Source organism: Juglans microcarpa x Juglans regia, chromosome 8S, assembly GCF_004785595.1.
Source record: "Juglans microcarpa x Juglans regia isolate MS1-56 chromosome 8S, Jm3101_v1.0, whole genome shotgun sequence".
In the NCBI taxonomy this organism is placed as follows: Eukaryota; Viridiplantae; Streptophyta; class Magnoliopsida; order Fagales; family Juglandaceae; genus Juglans; species Juglans microcarpa x Juglans regia.
In genome coordinates this window covers 11,825,927-11,846,922 of record NC_054609.1, presented here as the reverse complement: position 1 = coordinate 11,846,922, position 20,996 = coordinate 11,825,927, and the positions used below count along the sequence as shown (strand labels likewise).

Below are 20,996 nucleotides of genomic sequence, written 5' to 3'. Positions count from 1 at the left end.
TCCATTTCTAGGAGTTGCCGCTTGGTCTGCCACCAGTTTGCCGCTTCACCTTGCAGCATATAGCTTCCATACAATACCATTTGGGCCTCCGTGCACCCACAAACCTCAAATGTTCTCTCAAGATCTTCTATCCACCTCTTAGCTCGCAGTGGATCCTCCTCCCCAGTAAAGGCAGGAGTCCTATGCGCTAGGAAGCGCTCATAGGTGCACCCAACTTGGACAGCTCTATTTAAATCTCCTTGCGGCGGTCGGAAATTCTGTTGGAGGAACTCTATCATCCTATTCAACGCCCTCGCCATGGCATAATTTCCATCACCTCTTGGTAATTCATCTTCGGGCTCATTAGCTTGCCTTCTTGGTCTCACCATCTTCCTGTCATAGCAATCTTTAACTCCGTTTAAACACCCGAACAAAATCAAACACAAAACAAAAGTAACTGAAATAACTAAGATAAAGTAAAATAAAATAATATAACATAAACAAAATAAATAACAAATCCATATTAAATGATACCTTAAAATAAATAATTTAACTTATATTTTTAAAATAATATTTCTGGTACTTCACCTAAGGGACATGTGGGTTTACCCAGAGCCGAACTGATCTGATACCACCTGTTTGTAATTTGAAATTTGTTATTGATTTGGAACCTGGAGCGGCTCCTGTGCATAAGGCTCCTTACCGTATGGCACCGTCTGAGTTAAAAGAGTTGAAAACTCAATTGCAGGAACTTGTTGATAAAGGATTTATTCAGCCTAGTACTTCACTATGGGGAGCGCCTGTTTTGTTTGTCAAGAAGAAGGATGGTACACTCAGAATGTGCATCGACTATCGGAAACTTAACAAGGTGACTATCAAGAATAAGTACCCTCATCCTAGAATTGATGATTTGTTTGACCAGCTTCAGGGAGCAGCTGTCTTTTCGAAGATTGATTTGAGATCAGGGTACTATCAGTTGAGAATAAGAGATAAGGACGTGCCCAAGACTGCTTTCAGGACGAGGTATGGGCATTATGAATTTAAGGTGATGTCTTTTGGGTTAGCTAATGCCCCTGCCGCTTTTATGGATTTGATGAATAGGGTGTTTCAGCCTTTTTTGCATTCTTCTGTAGTGGTGTTTCTTGACGATATTCTGATTTATTCGAGAGATGTGGAAGAACATGCTTGTCATCTTCGTTTGGCACTTGGAAAGTTAAGGGAGCATCAGTTATATGCTAAGTTAAGTAAGTGTGAATTCTGGTTGGAAGAAGTTAAATTTCTTGGACATGTGATTTCCCAAGAGGGAGTGGCCGTAGATCCTAGTAAAGTGGAAGCTGTTTTGTCATGGCCTCGCCCTTCAACAATTCGTGAGATACGGAGTTTCTTGGGACTTGCCGGTTATTATCGAAGATTTGTGGAGGGATTTTCTCGACTATCTGGACCTCTCACTGCTTTGACTAGAAAGAATGCTGAGTTTGTATGGTCTGACAGATGTGAAAGAAGTTTCCTAGAGTTGAAGAGAAGATTGACAATGGCACCTGTTTTGGCACTTCCGGAGCCACACAAGCCATTTGTGATTTTTAGTGATGCATCTAAATTCGGGTTAGGATGTGTTCTTATGCAAGAAGATCGAGTTGTAGCTAATGCATCTCGCCAATTGAAAATTCATGAGAGGAATTATCCCACCCATGATTTGAAATTGGCGGCTATAGTTTTTGCTCTTAAGATTTGGCGGCATTATTTGTATGGCGAAGTCTATACCGACCACAAGAGTTTGAAATATCTGTTTACTCAGAAGAATCTCAATATGAGGCAGAGGCGGTGGTTAGAATTGATTAGCGACTACCAATGTGAGATCAAGTATCATCCTGGAAAGGCGAATCTAGTCGTAGACGCTTTAAGTAGGAAGTCTCAACAAGTGGAAGAAGCAGAGTCGTCAGATGTGGATTCTCTCCTTTGCGGGATGAGGAGACTCCATATTGAAAGTTCGCAGCAGGAAGAGTTATTATCTTCGGTTTTGGATGTCCGGGTTGTGGATTTTGAAGAATTGAAGACTATTCGAAGAAGGGATCCAAAGTTGTTGACCATCAGAAAGAGAGTCAGAAAGTCTAAAGGACCCTTGCACTATAGTTTGGATAAGGATGGTATCCTTCGGTTTCGGGATTGTAGGGTGATTCCCCGAGATTCAGAATTTAAAGAGCGAATTTTGGCAGAGGCTCATGCGGCTCCTTATTCAGTTCATCCAGGAAGCACGAAAATGTATCGAGATTTAAAGAGAAATTACTGGTGGGAAGGAATGAAGGTGGATATTGCCATGTTTATCGAGAAATGCGACACGTGCCGTCAAGTTAAAGCTGAACATCAAAGACCTGCTGGTAGGCTTCAACCTCTCCCTATTCCTGAGTGGAAGTGAGATGATATTTCTATGGATTTTGTTGTGGGTTTGCCGATGACTCTTAGTGAAAAGAACTCAGTTTGGGTGATTGTTGACAGGCTGACCAAGAGTGCCCATTTCTTGCCTATCAATAACACTGACTCTTTGGGTAAGTTGACTCGATTGTATGATAAGGAGATAGTGCGTTTGCACGGAGTGCCCAAGAGCATCGTGTCAGATCGGGACCTGCGGTTCACGTCCCATTTTTGGAAGAGTTTGCAGGCAGCTTTAGGCACTAAGTTGAAGTTTAGTACTGCACATCACCCACAGATAGACGGTCAATCAGAGCGTACTATCCAGACTCTTGAGGATATGTTGCGTGCTTGTGTCATGGAATTTCAGGGGAGTTGGGAGAATCATCTGCCGCTAATTGAGTTTGCTTACAATAACATTTTTCATTCCTCCATTCAGATGGCCCCGTATGAAACTTTATATGGGAGGAAGTGTAGATCACCGTTGTGTTGGGATGAAGTTGGCGAAAATAAATTGATTGGGCCTGAGATAATTCAAGAAATGAAGGACCAAGTTCAGTTTATAAGGACTAAAATGGCGGAAGCCCAAAGTCGCCAAAAGAGTTATGCAGATACAAGGAGAAGAGACTTATCATTTGAGATAGGCGATTGGGTTTACCTTAAAGTCTCTCCGATGAAGGGGGTTAAGCGCTTTGGCAAGAAGGGAAAGCTTAGTCCGAGGTATGTTGGCCCTTTCCAGATTATAGAGAAAGTTGGGCTAGTTGCTTATAGAGTTGCCTTGCCAGATTATTTTGGGGATGTCCATGATGTGTTCCATGTGTCGTCTTTGAAGAAGAGTTTTGGACAGCTAGAGCCGCGTTTTGTCGACCCTGAACGCATTGAACTTCGGCCTAATCTTTCTTATGAAGTTGTCCCGACTCAGATTGTGGATTGGAAAGAGCAAAGGTTAAGGTCTAAGACAATACCTTTGGTGAAGGTGTCATGGGGCGATCCGATGGCTCAGGATTTCTCTTGAGAGAGAGAAACTAACATGAGAGAGCAATACCCGTATCTGTTCGATTGATTCGACGGTATGTTCTTAAGTTTGCTCCTAGTTGAATCTTATTCCTGTCTTAGCCTTAATGTTTGACCTTACTAATTTCGAGGACGAAATTTTTTTTAAGGGGGGAGGATGTAACACCCTATATTTTAGTGTATTTTCACTGAAGGATTATTTTTAATAATTCAAAAATTTATTCTCTTATTTTATAATTATCGGATATTTTAAATGGGTTATTTTATGATCTTTGAATTGTGAAAATTAAATTGTTATGTTTTCTTAATATTTATTTATTGTTGTACATTTAAATTTTTCTTCTTTTAAATTAATTGATTGTGGGATTTAATTATTTTATTTTCATTGTATCATTACGTTTAATTTATTTTAATTGATTTGCTGTTTTAAAATCATCTTCGTTGGATCATTTTTTGTGACCCAAGAGGTGAAGATTGTACCTCATTTCTTTTCCCCACTTTTCTTTTTCTCCTTTTTCTTTTCTTTTTGTTTTCTTTTTCCCCATTTTTCTTCCTCTTCCTTTTCTCTCCCCGCGCGTGAAGCCCCTGCACTCCCTCCCCGTCCGTTTTCTCCTTCCACCCAACCCACCGCCGTCGCGCCGCCGTACGCGACACCGCCCATCCCATTCGCTCCCCCACCGGCTGGCGACCCTTCCCCGTAAATCTCAGCTCCTATCGTGCCGCCGTTTGCCCCCACGAGCCCCTCCAAGCCGCAGCGCATTTTGAGCTCCAGCGCCGCCGTCGCGCCACCTCCGGCCACCATCTCTTCACCATTTCATCCTCGACCTCTGAGCAACCCAATGGACCCAGCCCCAGCTCCGATTCGCCACCGGTGAAGCACATTTAACTCCATCTCCGTTTCAGACTTTTTGGCCTTAAAACCACCATTTGCGCCGCCACCTACGGCAAACCACCACCACCATTGGTTTCACCGACCTCTCTAGGCCCTACCTTATCAAGTGTGGGAAGGTTGGATAAAGTACTCTTGATAAGTGTGATCCGCCCTCTTTAGATAAATAGAACCTTTTTCGCCCGGCCAACCTACGCTCAAATTTTTTCAGCACCACCTCCCAAATTGTCTTAACTTTGAAAGAAGCCCCCAACGGAAGACCAAAGTACTTCAATGGCAATGAAGAAACCACACAACCCAAAATGTTCGCCAACCCTTTAATATTGCTTACATCACCAACCGCAACCATCTCCATCTTAGCAAGATTAATCTTCAACCTGGATACCGCTTCAAAACAAAGTAAGATGGCATTCAAAGATTGGATATGCAAAGTGATAATGGATCACCTTGTCGTAGTCCCTGCGAACTATTAAAGAAACCCACAGAATCACCATTTACCAAAACCGAGAAGCGAGCCGTTGACACACAATGCCTCATCCACTTCCTCCATTTTTTCCAAACCCACATCTACTCAGCATATATATATATATATATATATCAGAAAATCCCAGTTAACGTGAGCATATGCCTTCTCCATATTGAGTTTGCATAAAATACCTGGAACTCCCGACTTGATCCTGCTATCCAAGCATTCATTAGCTACAAGAACCGAGTCCAAAATTTGCCTCCCTCTCACAAATGCATTTTGGGACTTAGAGATGATCTTCTCGTGCTCATCCTATTAGCAAGAACTTTTGAAAGTATCTTATGCACGATTCCCACAAGACTAATCAGCCTGAAATCTTGTACCTCTCTTGCACCAGCCTTTTTAGGGACTAGTGCAATAAAAGTAACATTTAAGCGTTTCTCAAATTTGCCATAAGTGAAGAATTCCTGAAAAACCAGCAATACATCCTCTCTCACCACCTCCCAACAAGTCTTAAAAAAAGCCATAGTGAAACCATCCAATCTTTATTCACTGTCCTGATTACTTGTTGTACCTCTTCCTCTTCAAATGGTCTCTCCACCCAAGCCATACTATTTTGACCAATGACCTCAACGGCTAGTCCATCTACGGTAGGCCTCGATGCATGAGGTTCCGACAACAAATGTTCGACATGGCCAGCCACATGCTCCTTTATCACAACCTGATCTGAGGATGCATCTCCATCTATGTTCATGGACTCAAATGGAATTAAACCTCCTATGTACATTGGCAACTCGGTGAAAAAACTTTGTGCATTTATCCCCCTCCTGAAGCCACAAAGCTCTTGACTTTTGCTTCCATGAAATCTCCTCCATTAGAATCAATCTTTCTAATTCAGAAACTACTTAATCTTTTCGGTTGTTCTCATCCCCTACACCCTCCAAGCTTTGTAACTCTTGAAACAAACTTTTCTTCTGTAAGGTTACATCACCAAATACCTGTTCATTTCATGTATTCAAATCCTTCTTCAAAGCTTTCAACTTTCCAGCCAATCCATAGCTCAGATTGCCCTCGAATAGGTATGAATTCCACCATTGTCTAATCGAGTCCACAAACCCATCTGTTTTTAACCACATATTCTCAAATTTGAATGGCCTTCTACCCCCTTGAATACCACCGCAATCTAACATTATAGGAAAGTGATTAGAGCATATACTTGGGAGCCTTGTTTGACTTACATCTGGATATTGTAGCTCCCACGAGGGAGAAATGAGAAATCTGTCCAGTCTTGGTACAATTATACCTTTAACAACGTGAATCCAAACAATAATCCTAAAGCAAAGCTAAAGTCATTCAGAGAAATAGCCAAATACCTCAATACATTGAACTTTTTCTGCTAGTTCCCCTCATAGCTTTTGGTTTTTTGTTCTTTATGAAAAAAAAAGTTTTGATAATCAGTACATATTTTACTGCAAAAGAGGAGAAAGCTAGTGTGCACAAACGGAATGTAGGGCAAAAGGCAGGCAATGGTCTTGAATGCATATAAGAATAACAATTTAAGCTCAACAGTAGTAGCCTTCATGCAAGTGAAGTGAAATTATTTTTCTCTCCATATTATCAACAATGCAGAAAGGGCCTGTTTCCAAAAGGGACTACTCCTATGTCTTTTAAATTTACCATTTTAGTTCAAAGGCAAAAAAAGACATCACAACATTTTACCCATGGCAAGCTAAAGTGTTAGTCCATGCAAATTTCTAATTAGTTTGATAAAAAATTAAAAATACAAAGAAAAACTGAATGTCGGATTGTTATTATTATTACTTCTACTAGTAGCATTATAAATTGTAGTAGCAGCTAAATGAACATAATATATTGATATTACAGTATCTTGATAGATCTTTCCTTGGTCATAGTTTGGAAGGGAGATGGGCCAGCCTTTACAACTAAGGATGGGTTTTCTCTTTCATCGCCACTAGTATTCCATAAGTTGTTTTGGTAGATTCAGATGACACAGCAATTGTAAAATAGAACATAAATCTAATGAGTCATGTCGCATGAAAATTGAAGTTTGGCATGCACCCATAAAGATGCCATCATGCAGCTAAAAATCAATCTCAATCATTTAGTATGGCATGTGACTCGGGGTATCTTTAGTTTCACAAGTTTTTCAAAAAATTTTAGCAATATTTTCCTCTTCCAATCCAAACATTTATTGAACTCCAAAAAAAATCATCTCTCAAACTTCTTTTAATCTGATCATTTAAATTGGTTTTTGTGACAAAAACACAAAAACCAATTTTTAGAAAACCAATAAAAAACCCATTTTGAAAAATAAATAAATTTTCATTCTACATACCTAGTTTCACAAAAACAATGCAAAACACATCCCAAAAATTTTATTGAAAAAACTTTCCATTCTATCTATCTATTTTTACAAAACCCAATAGAAAACACATCCCAAAAAATTCCCAAGAATTCTCACATATCCAGGAAGAGGAACAAACCTGTTTTTTGACCACAAGGTGTCGAAGCTGCACCTTAGGTTGTAAGTATAAACTAAAAACTACAACTGCTCTGAAGTTAAAAAATGCAAGTAACTATGATAGTTAAATTGTTGCAAGTTAGACAATGATCAGTTTGTTTTTGCTTTAAAATGACAAATTTACAAACTGCTCGTTGTCATTTGAATAATGGCTTTCACGTTTGATATATAGTTTGAATGTTGATTAAAATCCTCAATCTGAGAAACATCACGCAAAACACTTTTTTTTGGCTAGGCAATTTTGAGGGGAGCATTGGAGCCTCGTTGAGAGGGGATTTGGAACCCCCCAACTGAAAGCCCAATGGTCCCTAAGGACAAGGGAAGATGCCACTAGGCCAACGGAATATATCGTTTGAAGGACATTTGTAGGTAGGTTTGAATGTCGTGTCAAGTAGCTGTCAACCACATTAAAATTACCTAATCGCATCTGAAGCCTTGTTCAAATGACACACTGATTAACCAATCTCGGTTCTTATTTTTTTAAGACATTTCTGGAAACCAACATACTTTATCGTTTGTGCAACCACTATACTTCATTCTATTCTCATATTTAATTTGGATGTTATTCTATTTAATCTGTTTCTCTCTCCAACTTTTCTCTCTGTACGCTTGTTTCTCCTCTACGTTGCTGTTGTTGGTAATGGGTGTTTGATGGTGTTTATTCACTGGAAAATGCCGTCCATGAAATGTGTGGTGATTGAGTCTAAGCTTTTTGAAGTGAGAAGGGACAGGAGATATGTTTTCTTGTGTGAGAAAGGGTGGAAACTTGTAAAGAACATGAGGGTGGGGTTGGAGATAGCTAGATGGATTTGTAGAGCTTTGGAAGGTTGTTTGAAGGCAGCGGCTAAAGGTTTCTACTCTGCCCATGGGGATGGGGACAGGGGTACACTGCGCAATGTTGTTCCAACTCAAGAGGGACATACATGGCTCTGATGGAGTATGGAGGAGGGGGGCAACGGAGCTTCATCTTCATTCCGGAAGGGAGATATGGTGTGGGACGGAGGAATCTAGTGGTGGTGTTGAAGGAAACTGTCAGGGATGGCGTCTCTACTTTGTCGATATTGCCTACGAAGCCGTCGTTTGGTGCGGCTCCGTCGTCGTATAGGGAGGCACTTCTAGGTCGGCAAGAGGGGCCTCGAGTTGTGAAGAGGACAGAGTTAGCAGGTCTACCCAAGTCTGGAGGCGCTCCATCTTCGGAAAGTGGCCAGCATGGGGAAGGAGACGTCCGGGGAGGTGTTGGCCCGAAAATGGAAATGGTTGCTAAGGTTTTGTCCGGTATCGAAAATCAGTTGAAGGAACTGAATTATAAAGTGTTGTGCTTGAAATAGTGCGTCTTGGGGCAGGAAACGAAACTCTTTTTTCTGGAGCAAGCAGGGCTCTCGTGTGACGGGCTTCACGTCCTCTAAAGGAAAGGGCAGGGCCTTGGGCCCATGTGATTGGCTCTAGCCCACGAGGCTAAGCAACCCACTAGACAGTGGCCTTGTCTGAAGAATGAAGAAGCAGGCTGCAGCTGGCCCTTTGGCTAGTGTGCCCAGGCCATCGTTGCCAATGAGGTCTCAGGCAGCCTCGCCACAGGCCGTCACGTCATCGGCGGCAGTCACGATGCCGATGGGGCGATTTACAGTGCTTAGTGATCCTTCACAGAGCCATCATGACGGAGCATCTCCTCTCGAATTAGTGGGACCTGTATAGACAACTCTGACGGTGGTTGTCGGCACTTTCTCCACCTAGGTAACGTCGCCAATGGTGGTAGATCAAATCCAACTGTCGTGCATAGAGGTGACAAAGGACTTCTCATCTCCTTTCAGTGCTTTCCAAGCTCCCGAGCTACAGGAAATGCCGATAGACTATGAAGAGCATCTTAAGGCTTTACTGGAGGATGGGGACATGAGGAGTGAGGATTTCTTGGAAGACAAAGTTGTGGGGTTACCCCAGGGGTTTATGGAGGTTAATGAAGACTTAGCTGTGATCCCGGTGGGCATTATGATGGGTAATGAGGATTTAACTGTGATCCCGATGGGCATTGGCGGGGAGGAAGAGGCAGATGCAAGGGAGCCTTTTCCACTGAAATGCTTGTTACAGAATGAATTTGAGTTAACTGATTGGCTGTTTCAAAAGGTGAAAGATATCCAACATGTTGTGGGTATGGAGTGTGTGGGATACGAAGAATAGTTTATGGCCCTCCTCACGGCCATAGAGGCGAGTCATTCTTAGTCCAAGAAATCTAAATCCAAGAAATAGAGGGAGCTTAATAGACTTAAGTGGTCTTTGAATGATGGTAGCTCAAGCCGTGATAGATCCAAAAGGAAGAGGACTATTGTTTCTTTATGAAGCCTAAAATTGTGTCTTGGAACGTTTGGGGGTTGAACGAGGTTAATAAGCGCTTGCGCATAAAAAATTTGCTATGGGAATGGAAGGTGGACATCGTTTGTTTACAAGAAACCAAGCTGAAACTGGAATCTAAAAAACTAGTGAGAAGTGTGTTGGGTTGCCCGTGCGCAGATTGGGTCTTCTGGACTCCAGATGGGGTATCGGGTGGTATTTTGGTGATGTGGAATAAAATGGTTGTAGAGAAAATGGAGGAGTTTGTAGGGGAATTTACAGTGACATGTTCTTTTAAAATGGTGGAGGATAATTTCTTGTGGGCCTTTGTAGGCGTCTACGGATCAAATGTTGACAACATTAGAAAGCGGTTGTGGGAAGAACTTGCTGGTATCTATAGCTGTTAGGACCTCCTTTGGTGCATAGGTGGTGATTTTAATGCAGTAAGGTTCCCTACTGAAAGATCTGGAAATAGTCGGTTAAATCCGGCCATGGTGGAATTTTCGGATTATATATTCGACCTGAATCTAGTGGATCTTCCATTAGAAGGTGGCCCTTTCACCTGGTCTAATAGTCAGACGTGGTCTTGGTTGTTCTATTCTTAATATCATCGGATTGGAAAAGTCATTATCTAGAGGTATGTCAAAAGAGATTGTTGCGTCTATGTTCGGATCACTTTCCCATATTGTTGGATGGAGGCGGTATTAAAGGAGGTCATCGTTATTTCAAGTTCAAAAACATGTGGCTTAAAAGCGAAGACTTTGTGGACAGGGTAAGGCTTTGGTGGTATTCTTATTAGTTCTATGGTAACCCCTTTTATATACTTGTAGGCAAATTGAAAGCATTAAAGGAAGATTTAAAGCTTTGGAATTTCCAAACTTTTGGAAACATAGGGGATCAAAAGAAATCTCTAATGGAGGAATTACAAAACATTGAGGGGATCATTGAAGCTAGAGCTCTCACTACAAAAGAAGTCTCACGTAAGGTAGAGCTAGACTCAGAGTTGGAAAGGGTTCTATCGTTAGAGGAGATTTCTTGGCAACAAAAGTCAAAAGCACTTTGGTTGAAAGAAGGGGATCGAAGTACAAAATTCTTCCATAAAGTGGCAAACTCTCATAAGAGAAATAATACTATTGAGTTGCTGAAAATCAATGGTAGAGATTGCACGGAGGCTCCTGAGATTCGAGAACATGTGGTGAATTTTTATGAACATCTTTTTACAGAAGGAGAGAGTTGGAGGCCGAAATTAGATGGACTTGGTTTTGACTCTCTTGAGCCTCATATAGCGTCTTGGTTAGAAAGATCATTTGAGGAAGAAGAGGTATTTGATGTGGTTTGTAAGATGGGGAAGGATAAAGCACCAGGCCCAGACGGCTTCTCGATTTTCAAACTTGTTGGGAGGTGGTGAAAGAGGATATTTTGAATGTGTTCCAGGAGCTATTCTTGGCTGGGAAATTCAAGAAAAGCTTGAATACTACATTTATCACCTTGATTCGGAAGAAACCCGGAGCATTGGAAATGAAAGATTTTAGGCTAAATCTCATTATCCTCATAAACGGGGTTTACAAAATCATTTCCAAAGTGCTTGCAAACAGGTTAGGGGTGGCCATAAGTTCACTAATCTCAATAGCCAAATGAGTGTCTGGATAGTAGACATAAGTCTGGCACTCCAAGGATTATTTGTAAGCTGGATATGGAAAAAGCATATGATCATGTGAACTGGGATTTTCTCTCGTATTTACTAAAGAGATGTGGTTTTGGGGAGAAATGGTGTATAGGGGTGTAATCCGGTCGGTCCGGTCCGGCAATGGACCAAATATTTTCGGTCCATTGCCGGACCGGACCTCGGACCCGTCCGGTCTGGTCCAATCGGTCCGGCCTAATTTTTTTTTAAATCAATTAATAAAACAAATTTATTAAAAATACTAAATTAAATTAAGTGATTTATTAATGTGGATTATGTAACAAACTCAATAAAAAAAATATTTTATATGGTCAATGATAATAAATTAGATGAAAATTATATTATTAATTTATATAATTACTATATAATTAACTAATTGATATTATATATTAGTTAAATCATAGAATATTAACAAATGTTAATAACATATTTAAAATTTTATATTGTTAATTGTACGATTATTATATAAATAATATATATAATATATATATTTTTTAATTCGGTCAGTCCGGTCCAGTCTGAGAAATCTCCACCCCGGGACAGGACCGAGACCGAAATTTCTCTATTTATTGGACCGGACCGGACCATGCATTTTTTCGGTCCGGTCCAGTCCGGACCGACCGAATTAAACCCCTAATGGTGTATGTGGATCAGATGGTGCATCTCAACGGCAAGATTCTCAGTTTTGACGGTTCGGTCCGGACCGACCGAATTAAACCCCTAATGGTGTATGTGGATCAGATGGTGCATCTCAACGGCAAGATTCTCAGTTTTGATCAATGGCAATCCAGAGGGTTTTTTCAACAGCTCTCGAGGCCTAAGACAGGGAGACCCCCTATCCCCCTTACTTTTTGTTATCGTCATGGAGGCCCTGAGTAGGATGTTGTCGGCTGTGGTTAGTCATGATTTGATGGCTGGTTTCTCAGTAGGTGATCCGCAGAGGAGCCTTATCTCAGTTTCCCACCTACTATTTGCAGATGACACTAATTTTCTGTGAAGCAAAGCAAGACCATCTTAGGGCTTTGAAGGCGCTTCTCCTATGCTTTGACGCAGTGTCAAGCTTGAGTGAACTTCGATAAATCAGAGTTAGTGCCCGTTGGGACTGTCAGTACTACTCAGCAATTGGCTAGCACACTTGGGTGTAAGGTCGCTTCTCTCCCTATGACTTATTTGGGACTACCGCTAGGGTTGCTTCACAAGCTTTATCTATTTGGGATACAATTATTGAGAAAATAGAACGAAGATTGGCAGGATGGAAGAGATTGTACTTGTCGAAAGGAGGCCGGGTGACTCTTATCAAGAGTACTCTCTCCAACTTACCTACCTATTTTCTGTCTTTATTTCCAATTCCAGCTAACGTGGTGGTGCAGATCGAAAAACTTTATCATAACTTCTTATGGAGTGGGATGGGAGATGAATTCAAATTTCACCTAATCAGTTGAGATAAGGTGTGCAGACCAATCCCTTCAGGTGGGTTGGGGATTAAGAATTTGAGAACCTTTAATTGGGCACTATTTGAGAAATGGCTGAAAGACACAATTTGGAACCAAAAGCCCTATGGAAATTAGTGGTCGATTGCAAATATGGTAGATTATTTTTTTTTTTGGGGGGGGGGGGGGGGGGGGGAGGGGGGGGGGGGGGGGAGGGGGGTTGGTGTACTAGAGAGGGGAATGGGTCTTGTAGGGTGGGGGTTTGGAAGCACATAAGATGTGGGTGGGGGGTGTTTATTCGTCATACTAAATTTATGGTGGGGGAAGGTTCCCGATTAAAATGTTGGGGGGACATTTGGTGTGGGGAGGAGGCTCCAGCAGACGCTTTCCCATCCGTTTTCCGAGTGGCATGTGATCAAGAAGCCTCGGTGGCAGCATGACTCGTTCAGGGGACCAAGTCCATTGGAATGTCACTTTTAGTAGAGCAACTCAAAATTGGGAAATAAATAGTTTTGAGGCTTTTTTTAGCCGAGTGTATTCTTTGAAGTTGTATGGCTTGCGTGAAGATAAGCTATGGTGGACGCCTGCAGGTAGAGGAACCTTCACATTTCGTCCTTCTATAAGTCAGTTACTTTGCTACCAAACTCTCATTTCTCTTGGAAAAGATTGTGGAAGAATAAGGCGCCTCCCAAAGCACTTTTTTCACTTGGACAACGGCTTTGGGTAAGATTCTGACTACTGATAATCTGCGGAAGCGCCAGATAATTATTCCAGAATGGTGTTGCATGTGCAAGAAAGCTGGCGAGACAGTGGATCATCTTTTGTTACATTGTGAGACAGCTAGAGACTTATAGAGCGAAGTGTTCAGTCGGATAGGGTTAAACTGGGTGATGCCTGCTATAGTGGTAGAGTTATTGGCTAGTTAGGTAATGCCGGGTGGTGTGCCACAAATCAAAATTGTGTGGAAAATGGTTCCTATTTGCATCATGTGGAGTTTATGGCGAGAGCATAACGAGCAGACATTTGAAGACAAGGAGCGGACAATAGAGGAACTTAAGAGCTTTATTTTTCCACACCTTATTTCTTTGGGCTATTGCTGTAGATTTTAATGGCCTAAATGTACATGATTTTCTTGTTTCTTTATAGCAAATTAGATAGGTTTATCTCTTGTATTCTTCCTTGTGTACTTGGGCTTTGCCTATTCCTATTAATACTACCGTTTATCTAGAATAGGACATGAATTTGATTCAGAATATTAGAGAAGGAAAAAGGATAGTTGAAATGGCAATTGGTGAAGAAGCGTGAGCGATACAATGTAAGTCTCAAGAGGTTAAGTCAGTCCACACACTTTAGGTATGTATTCATTACTCACCAGTAGTAATATCATATTCTGAATGAAATGTCATTATTTTTTCCATTTGGGGCTTTCAATGTAAAGCATGTCGCGTTGTATGTTTTAGTGGAACCCACTTGATTTCTAATGATTTTGGAAATTTTGCTATTACTGCCATGGAAGAAATGTCAAAGTTGCTATCCTGAATATGATTTTCAATTTTGTTGGCTTCTAGCTTTCAGTGTGCTAAACCTGGCCTGCAATGTCCAGTTAAACAAAACCAATGTAGTCTCAAAGTGGATAGCATAAGCGCCTAATGTTAAAAAAGTTCTTACATTGAGATATTAGTTTGAGATTTGTCAATAATTCTACATACACAAGGGTAGATCTGAAGTTTTATAAATCTCCCCCGGTAGTTATTTTTATAAGTAATTTTCTAAGTATGTTTCGTATGTGCATGTTTCCTCTAGCTCTCTTCCTCTTCTTCTTGGAGCACTGGGCACTGTTCATTTTACTTTTTACAGCCCCCAAACAGCCTATAAGTTACACCTTTCTCGTCGTTCAACCCTAAATTGTAGCTCTTCTCAAACATTTATAAAAACCCAAAAACAGCATATACTTTCTGAAGCCAATCAGTATCAAATAACAAATAAAAACACACCTTAAAACCGTTACTACTTAGAAAATACTGCCCCCGATTTCTTCAAGAATAGATCTTTTGCCTTTAAAGTTGACACCAAAAGCCCTAGGGGTGGCTCAAGTGGTAAAGGCCTTGGTTTTGGTGGTATGTGGGATACCCCATTTGATAAGGATAAGAGTAGGTGGTGTATGAGACCCCACATTGCTTAGGAATGAGAAGTTCTTGGTCTTTATAAGGTTCCAATGGGGCTCCAATTTGATCATTGACTAGTCCTTTAGGAGTATAGGCCATGTGGTTTGGATATTTCATTGGGGCGTTACAGTATGCTTCCTCTAGGTCTAAGGTTCAAAACATCTTGGATGCAAATAATTTTTAGGGGCATCGGATTGTGAGAACTTTATCTTGAATTACCTGAGGTGCACTTGAGGGAAACTCCTTGTTGAGGGCCTGTACACCCCCGAGATTAGTTGGGACTTTGTTCTTGGACACCCGGAGCCAATAAAAAAAAAGTTGACACCAAATCAACTTCCAAACATTCTACAAACCCCAAAAGTACAAATAGACAGATTCCTTAAGTCTGTCCTACATGGGAAAGACTTCTCAAGATATGTTTCAACAGCATCCTACAAAATTGTGGTTACCATATGATTTAATGGTAATAACCTGGATTCCATATAAGGTGAATAGGATCCCACATTTCCTTGGAGGGAGAAGTTTTTACCCTTAATAATAATTCCAAGGAACTCCAATTATAATATTGATTAGTCTAGACCTATCAATAAAAAAACATTGACTAGTCTAGTACTTGGAGTTGATCACTAGCAAAAGTGTAGAACTTGAGCCATGCCACCTACAATAGAATGGCCTGATGAAGATGTTAGGATTTTGGGTATAGAAGGTGTACGTGGTGGTGAATGAGATCTCACATTGTCTAGGATGGAAAAGATCTTATCTTTTTATAATAATTCCAAGGCACTCAAATTATAACATTGACTAGTCTTTTTAGAGTTAAAGTGCATACGTGGTTAACACTTTCTTTGGATCATTACAGAAATAGTATTTCTATAGGAGAAGGGAGGTATAGAAAAAAACACAGTGCCCAATAGTATGAGTTCAAGCATGCTTAGTACACCCAATATAATAAAACACGCAAGGGATATAAATTAAAACAACCCAAAACATAGCACAAGATTCTTAAAATTATCTTTCGAATATGAAGTGTGAAAACAACCATAATTGAATGCAAGAGATTTTCTAGGCCCACAAATATTTGAAGGATTCAATATTGAATTCAAAGTGTACCTCTGCTAGCTTGCTGCTCGTGTATCCCACTAAGCTCGTATATTTCCTTTTTCCAGAAACACAATTCATATCTTCTACGTCAACAAAGCCAACATAATGCATCTGAAGGGGAAAAAAGGCAGGCCACTCAAGCTTAAAAGTGAAGACCAGTCAAAAACAAATGCTTCACATGTTGTTCAATGTATTAAGTGTTACTTTATTACTTTAATACTTGGAAATAATCATTTAAGCATCTTATAACTGAAACATAGACATGCATTTGTGTTTAATTTGGAAATCTAGCAAAAATAGCCATATTTGAAATTCACTTGCTATGTCTTTACTGACAAATGGGAAACAATAGCAAGTTTGCAAATATTATTGAACATCATGGCAGAGTGCCTTGTGCAATGAAATTCAGTAGTTGTAACTCCTTAATGGAAAATGCTAAATGTACTTAAGAAAAAATTACAAAAAACTTATTTCTCCACATGTCAGTTATTGATATGCTGAAAATTATGAAATTTGAATTTAAAAAAAAAACTAATAAAATGAGTCTTGTAAGTAAAATTGTAAGTACATGTAGCAATACTCCTTAATTATTCAGTTTTTTGGAGAATTCTAGCATTTAATTCCCATGCATGCCTAGTTTTGTTGCCTACACATCTTTATCAACTTTCACAGCAATTAAAAAGAAAAACAAAACAAGAAAGCATAAAACACACATCTAGTTAACACATATTTCTTTTCCGAAGCAGAGAAATAAGTGCAAGAAAGGATAGTCGGTAATCCCCCTTTCTAACAGCTTGCTAACCATAATAACGAGTAGTACAATAAGAAAAAACCAAACTTGTAGGAGAGAAGCAATAAAATTAAATCATAAATTATTGAATGTACTTTAGACAAAAATATAGATTCGTTTTTCTTTTCCTTTTCTCATCCCTTTCTAAGGATACTTTCTATGAATCTATTCCATACACCAGCCAACAGTGCTGGAAAACTCTATGCTTTGCAAAAAATAGTTGTCATAGCAGCCAATGACAATGAAGATCACAGGTATGAATGATCATGGCGGAACTTACAATGGAATTAACATTAACGATTCGACTCGGAGAACCTCTGATAAGAGATGGCAGCAGCAATACTGAAAGCAATGCTGGAGCAAGGTGATTCACTTGGATGTGTTCTTCATACCCATCTTTTGAGAATTTTTGTGGCTCTGGATACAACAAATCCATTCATATAATTTAATAGACAAAACCATAACAACTTATATAAAAAAAAATTGACAAAACCATAACAACTATTATATTAAACATCAATAGTCTATCTTCAAATTCTTTACAGACAACAAGATAGGAAAGCACCCAAATTGTTGAAAACAGCTATAAAATTTAAATTGGAAAGAGTACCATATGAAAGAAGGATACAAGACATGAAATCCCAATCATGTCCGTCTGGGGAAAAAGGTAAAGCTACTTCAACAACAGTGGAAATTGTCAAATAAGAATGATAAGTGCAAGGATTAAAAAGAAGTTCTAGGAATGCATAGAGCTTAAACCTGCTGTTGTTGAGGAAGCAAATGAGAAAGACATAATTTGACTGATTCAAGAAACAATATAGCATACATCTATACATAAACTTTCAAATATACTCTATACATAAACTTTCAAATATACATGAATAGTGTGTCCACATGGAGGATAAATTACCTTTTTAACTCTTCCAAAAGGAGGATCTAGTGGTCACAATGATCATTTTTAGGGCTTGGAGTAGAAAATATATATATTTTTTTAATCAATGAGATAAGTTTGATTAATGATCAAGACAAATAAACAAAGGTAATTTCTCCTCTCTTTCTTTTTTCTTCTATATTCTATATTCTTCAAATTGAAATCAGAGAAATCAAATCCTCAAAAAACAAATGTTGTCTTCTGCAGTTGCTAATGTCAACCAGACAAATTCTGCCGCTGACAGAAGTGTAGCCTAGGGTTTTGATCAAATCTCGTGTGCTTACCCACCAATGTTGTTTGAGATAAATAGAAGATCATCCTTCCAAGTTTTCTTCTTGTTTCTTTTTTTAAGTTAAATCTGAAAAAGAAAATATGCACAAGAGGTGTGCTTGATTGGAGTAACTGGCATCTTATAGGATGTTTCTTGGATCTCTGGCTCCTAACTAGGTGCATTCCCTTGTATACGTTCTATATACTTGGTTTATGCCTATTTCTCATATTAATAAAAAAACTATTTTACTTATAAAAAAATCATTAAAAAGAAAAAGTTGTAGTTCTTGGTGGTAGTGATGGTAGTTCTAGTGCTTGGACAGTGGAGAAAATAGGAGAAAGAAACGGTCCTTTTGTACGAGTAAATGATATATCATGTGACATGTAGGAATTATAATCCTCTAACATGAAAGAACCAACATGCCATTCAATGCAAGGGAAAACAAGTTATTTGCTGCAAGGGAAAATGACATGTCATTCAGTGCAAGGGGAAATGACAAAAAATCTGAATGAGTAATATTTTCAGTTTAAAAAATAACCCATCATTAGACCTAATGTTTGCACTAATTATTAGGTAAGATGACTGCTCTACTTGTCTTGTTTATGTTGTATGATTTGCATTGACTAGTTTTAGAACATGATATTTATTAAGTGCTATTGTGTATTAGAGCTATTTGTTTGGATGTCTGATTTAAAAGCCAAAGAGGAGTCATGCCTCAGAATAAGGGCAGAGAGTCACATGGCCTCCCAGAATGAAAATTTAACTCTGCAAAACACAACAAGTATATTTTTTTTTATAAGTAAAAATTGATTGTATTAATAATAATAGGCAGAGCCCAAGTACACAAAAGGGTATACAAGAGGTACCATGTATTTAGGAAGTAGAAATGGAAACAAGAAAATCAGAAGATCAAGGCCATTGAAATCAACAGCTTTGGCCCATAGAAATAAATTCTAGCAAAAAGTAATCAAAGCTCCTCTAATGAACACTCCTTGTCTTCAAATGTCCGGTCATTACGTTCCTACCATAAACACCACAGAATACAAATAGGAACCATCTTCTACACAGCTGTGATTTGTGGAATACCGCCTAGATTTGTCCAACTGGCCAAGAGCTCAAACACAACTAGTATATTAAGACTCAAGAACCAAAATTAGATGCTCCCACATATGAAAAGGTTTTTTGTATTAGTCAATGGACTTTGTTTCTCAAAGCAACCAGAGATTAGACAATGGAATGTTTCTCAACACTGGAAAAAGATATTTGGGATGCAACCTCTCAAACTTATACGACCAGGGAATGCAACACAAATCTATGAACTGAAACGTCAAATTCATGGGACAACCTAAGTTGGGTGGTCAGGAGCAACTTCTTTTTACAGGCTTCGTGCTTTGTGCAGGAATCAAATCTCTACTGAAAATTCCACAAACTGAGTATGCAGTGAACACAATTAAACTCTCGAAAATACTGGAAGAGAGACTCATTTATGGTTTCCTTGCCAGATTTAATTTGGAATGTAATTTGGTTAAAGTTCAGACCTCAAGAAACAAGCCCCTTCCATCTCTTTGATAGGTGTTTGCTTCAAGATGAGGGGAGTCGTCGAGGTGCTCTGCTTCATTCTTCCTTACAGGAGCAATCTACCTTAGTTACCACGTCTCAATGTAATAGATGTTGCTCCAGATTTAAAGGACATTATTTTGGAATAGATCACGACATATTTGAGAGAGATACTGGAGAATTAAGCTGACTGATTTAATTGCCCACTAAGAACAATGCAATTTGACTCAGTTCCTTTAGCTGGAGGGGGAGCTTTTAAGCTTAACTTGAGCACGGGCATAGAGTAGCAAAACGATATCAAGCCTAATTTGGCATTGTTCAGCGACCTCAGATCAGGTTGAATTGTTTGAACCTCCCTACCCCCCCCCCCTCTCTCTCTCTCTCTCTCTCTCTCTCTCTCTCTCTCTCACACACACACACACACACACACACACACACACACATGTATAACCACTACAGATCAATGAACATCTTTCCCAAACAAAAAAAACATAGCACATACATACAGATTGATAAATAATGCGGTTATGAACCAGAAGTTACACTAGTGGTCTAAAATTCCCAGGGTGGCTAATATGTCATTCAAGACCATGACGAGAAAACAAATAATGCAGGGACATCTTAAAGACTAACCTCCGATGGAAAATATCCCCGCATTGTTAATAAGAACGTGCAAAGGTCCCAAACGTGCATTCCATGCTTCGGAAAATCTCGCAACGGAATCCAAAGAGAGAAGATCAAGCTCCATCACCTTAAATACAATTATCACAATCAATAGAGGTGAGTATGTACACCACAAAAGCATATTATTATGATATACCATTTTGATTAACAAAATTTACAGTATGCTAAAATAGAGGTTTATGAGGGCCAATAACCTCGATATTGAGAGGAAGGCCCATTCCGGACCATTCGTTCTGCCACTTCTGGATCAATTCGTTAGCCGCTTTGGGGTTCCTCACAGCCATCACAACGTGCGCCCCTGCCTCCGCCAGTTGCCTATTCCAAACGAGAAAAAAGAGTAAAAACAAACAAATATTTCTTTGCTTTGGAGATGAGCTTCATCCAGACACGGTGAGGGAGCCAAGAACCTGGCGATTTCGCGGCCGATACCGCTTGTGGAACCGGTGACAATGCAGGTGAGATCGCTGAGGGGAGGTAAAGGCAAAGGGTTCTGCAAGTGGCTGGCGATAATTCTCTGGAACAGCATTTCGTATATAACATTGAACCACCCTCTCACCCATTCTATCCATCCCAGCCTCTCTTTCTTCGTCCTCCTCTGTTTCTGCTTCTGCTTCAGCTTCTTCTCTTCCTCCTCCTTCACTTCCCCTGATGCAGACGACGCCATCTCAGATTCTCAAACCCTCTCACCCTCTCTGTGAAGAGCGAACAAATAAAGATCGGCACTCCTTTTGCTGGTAATGCTGCGGTGGAATCTAGCTCGACTGT

At 39.8% G+C, this 20,996-nt stretch overlaps 1 protein-coding gene across 2 annotated transcripts in view; it reads right to left on the bottom strand.

Moving 5' to 3' along the window:
• Positions 1-20,996, bottom strand: part of LOC121244615 (dehydrogenase/reductase SDR family member FEY-like) — a 34,600-nt gene extending 13,604 nt beyond the window's left edge. The window contains exons 1-5 of one of the 2 annotated variants that reach the window (XM_041142765.1): positions 20,639-20,995; positions 20,426-20,546; positions 20,181-20,298; positions 17,069-17,205; positions 16,008-16,109 (exon numbers count right to left, since the gene is read on the bottom strand). In XM_041142765.1, coding sequence (XP_040998699.1) covers positions 16,008-16,109; positions 17,069-17,205; positions 20,181-20,298; positions 20,426-20,546; positions 20,639-20,895 — 735 coding nt within the window. In that variant the 5' untranslated portion in view covers positions 20,896-20,995. Of the gene's footprint in view, positions 1-16,007; positions 16,110-17,068; positions 17,206-20,180; positions 20,299-20,425; positions 20,547-20,638 lie in introns of both variants that reach the window. The other variant, XM_041142766.1, reaches the window with a different exon arrangement.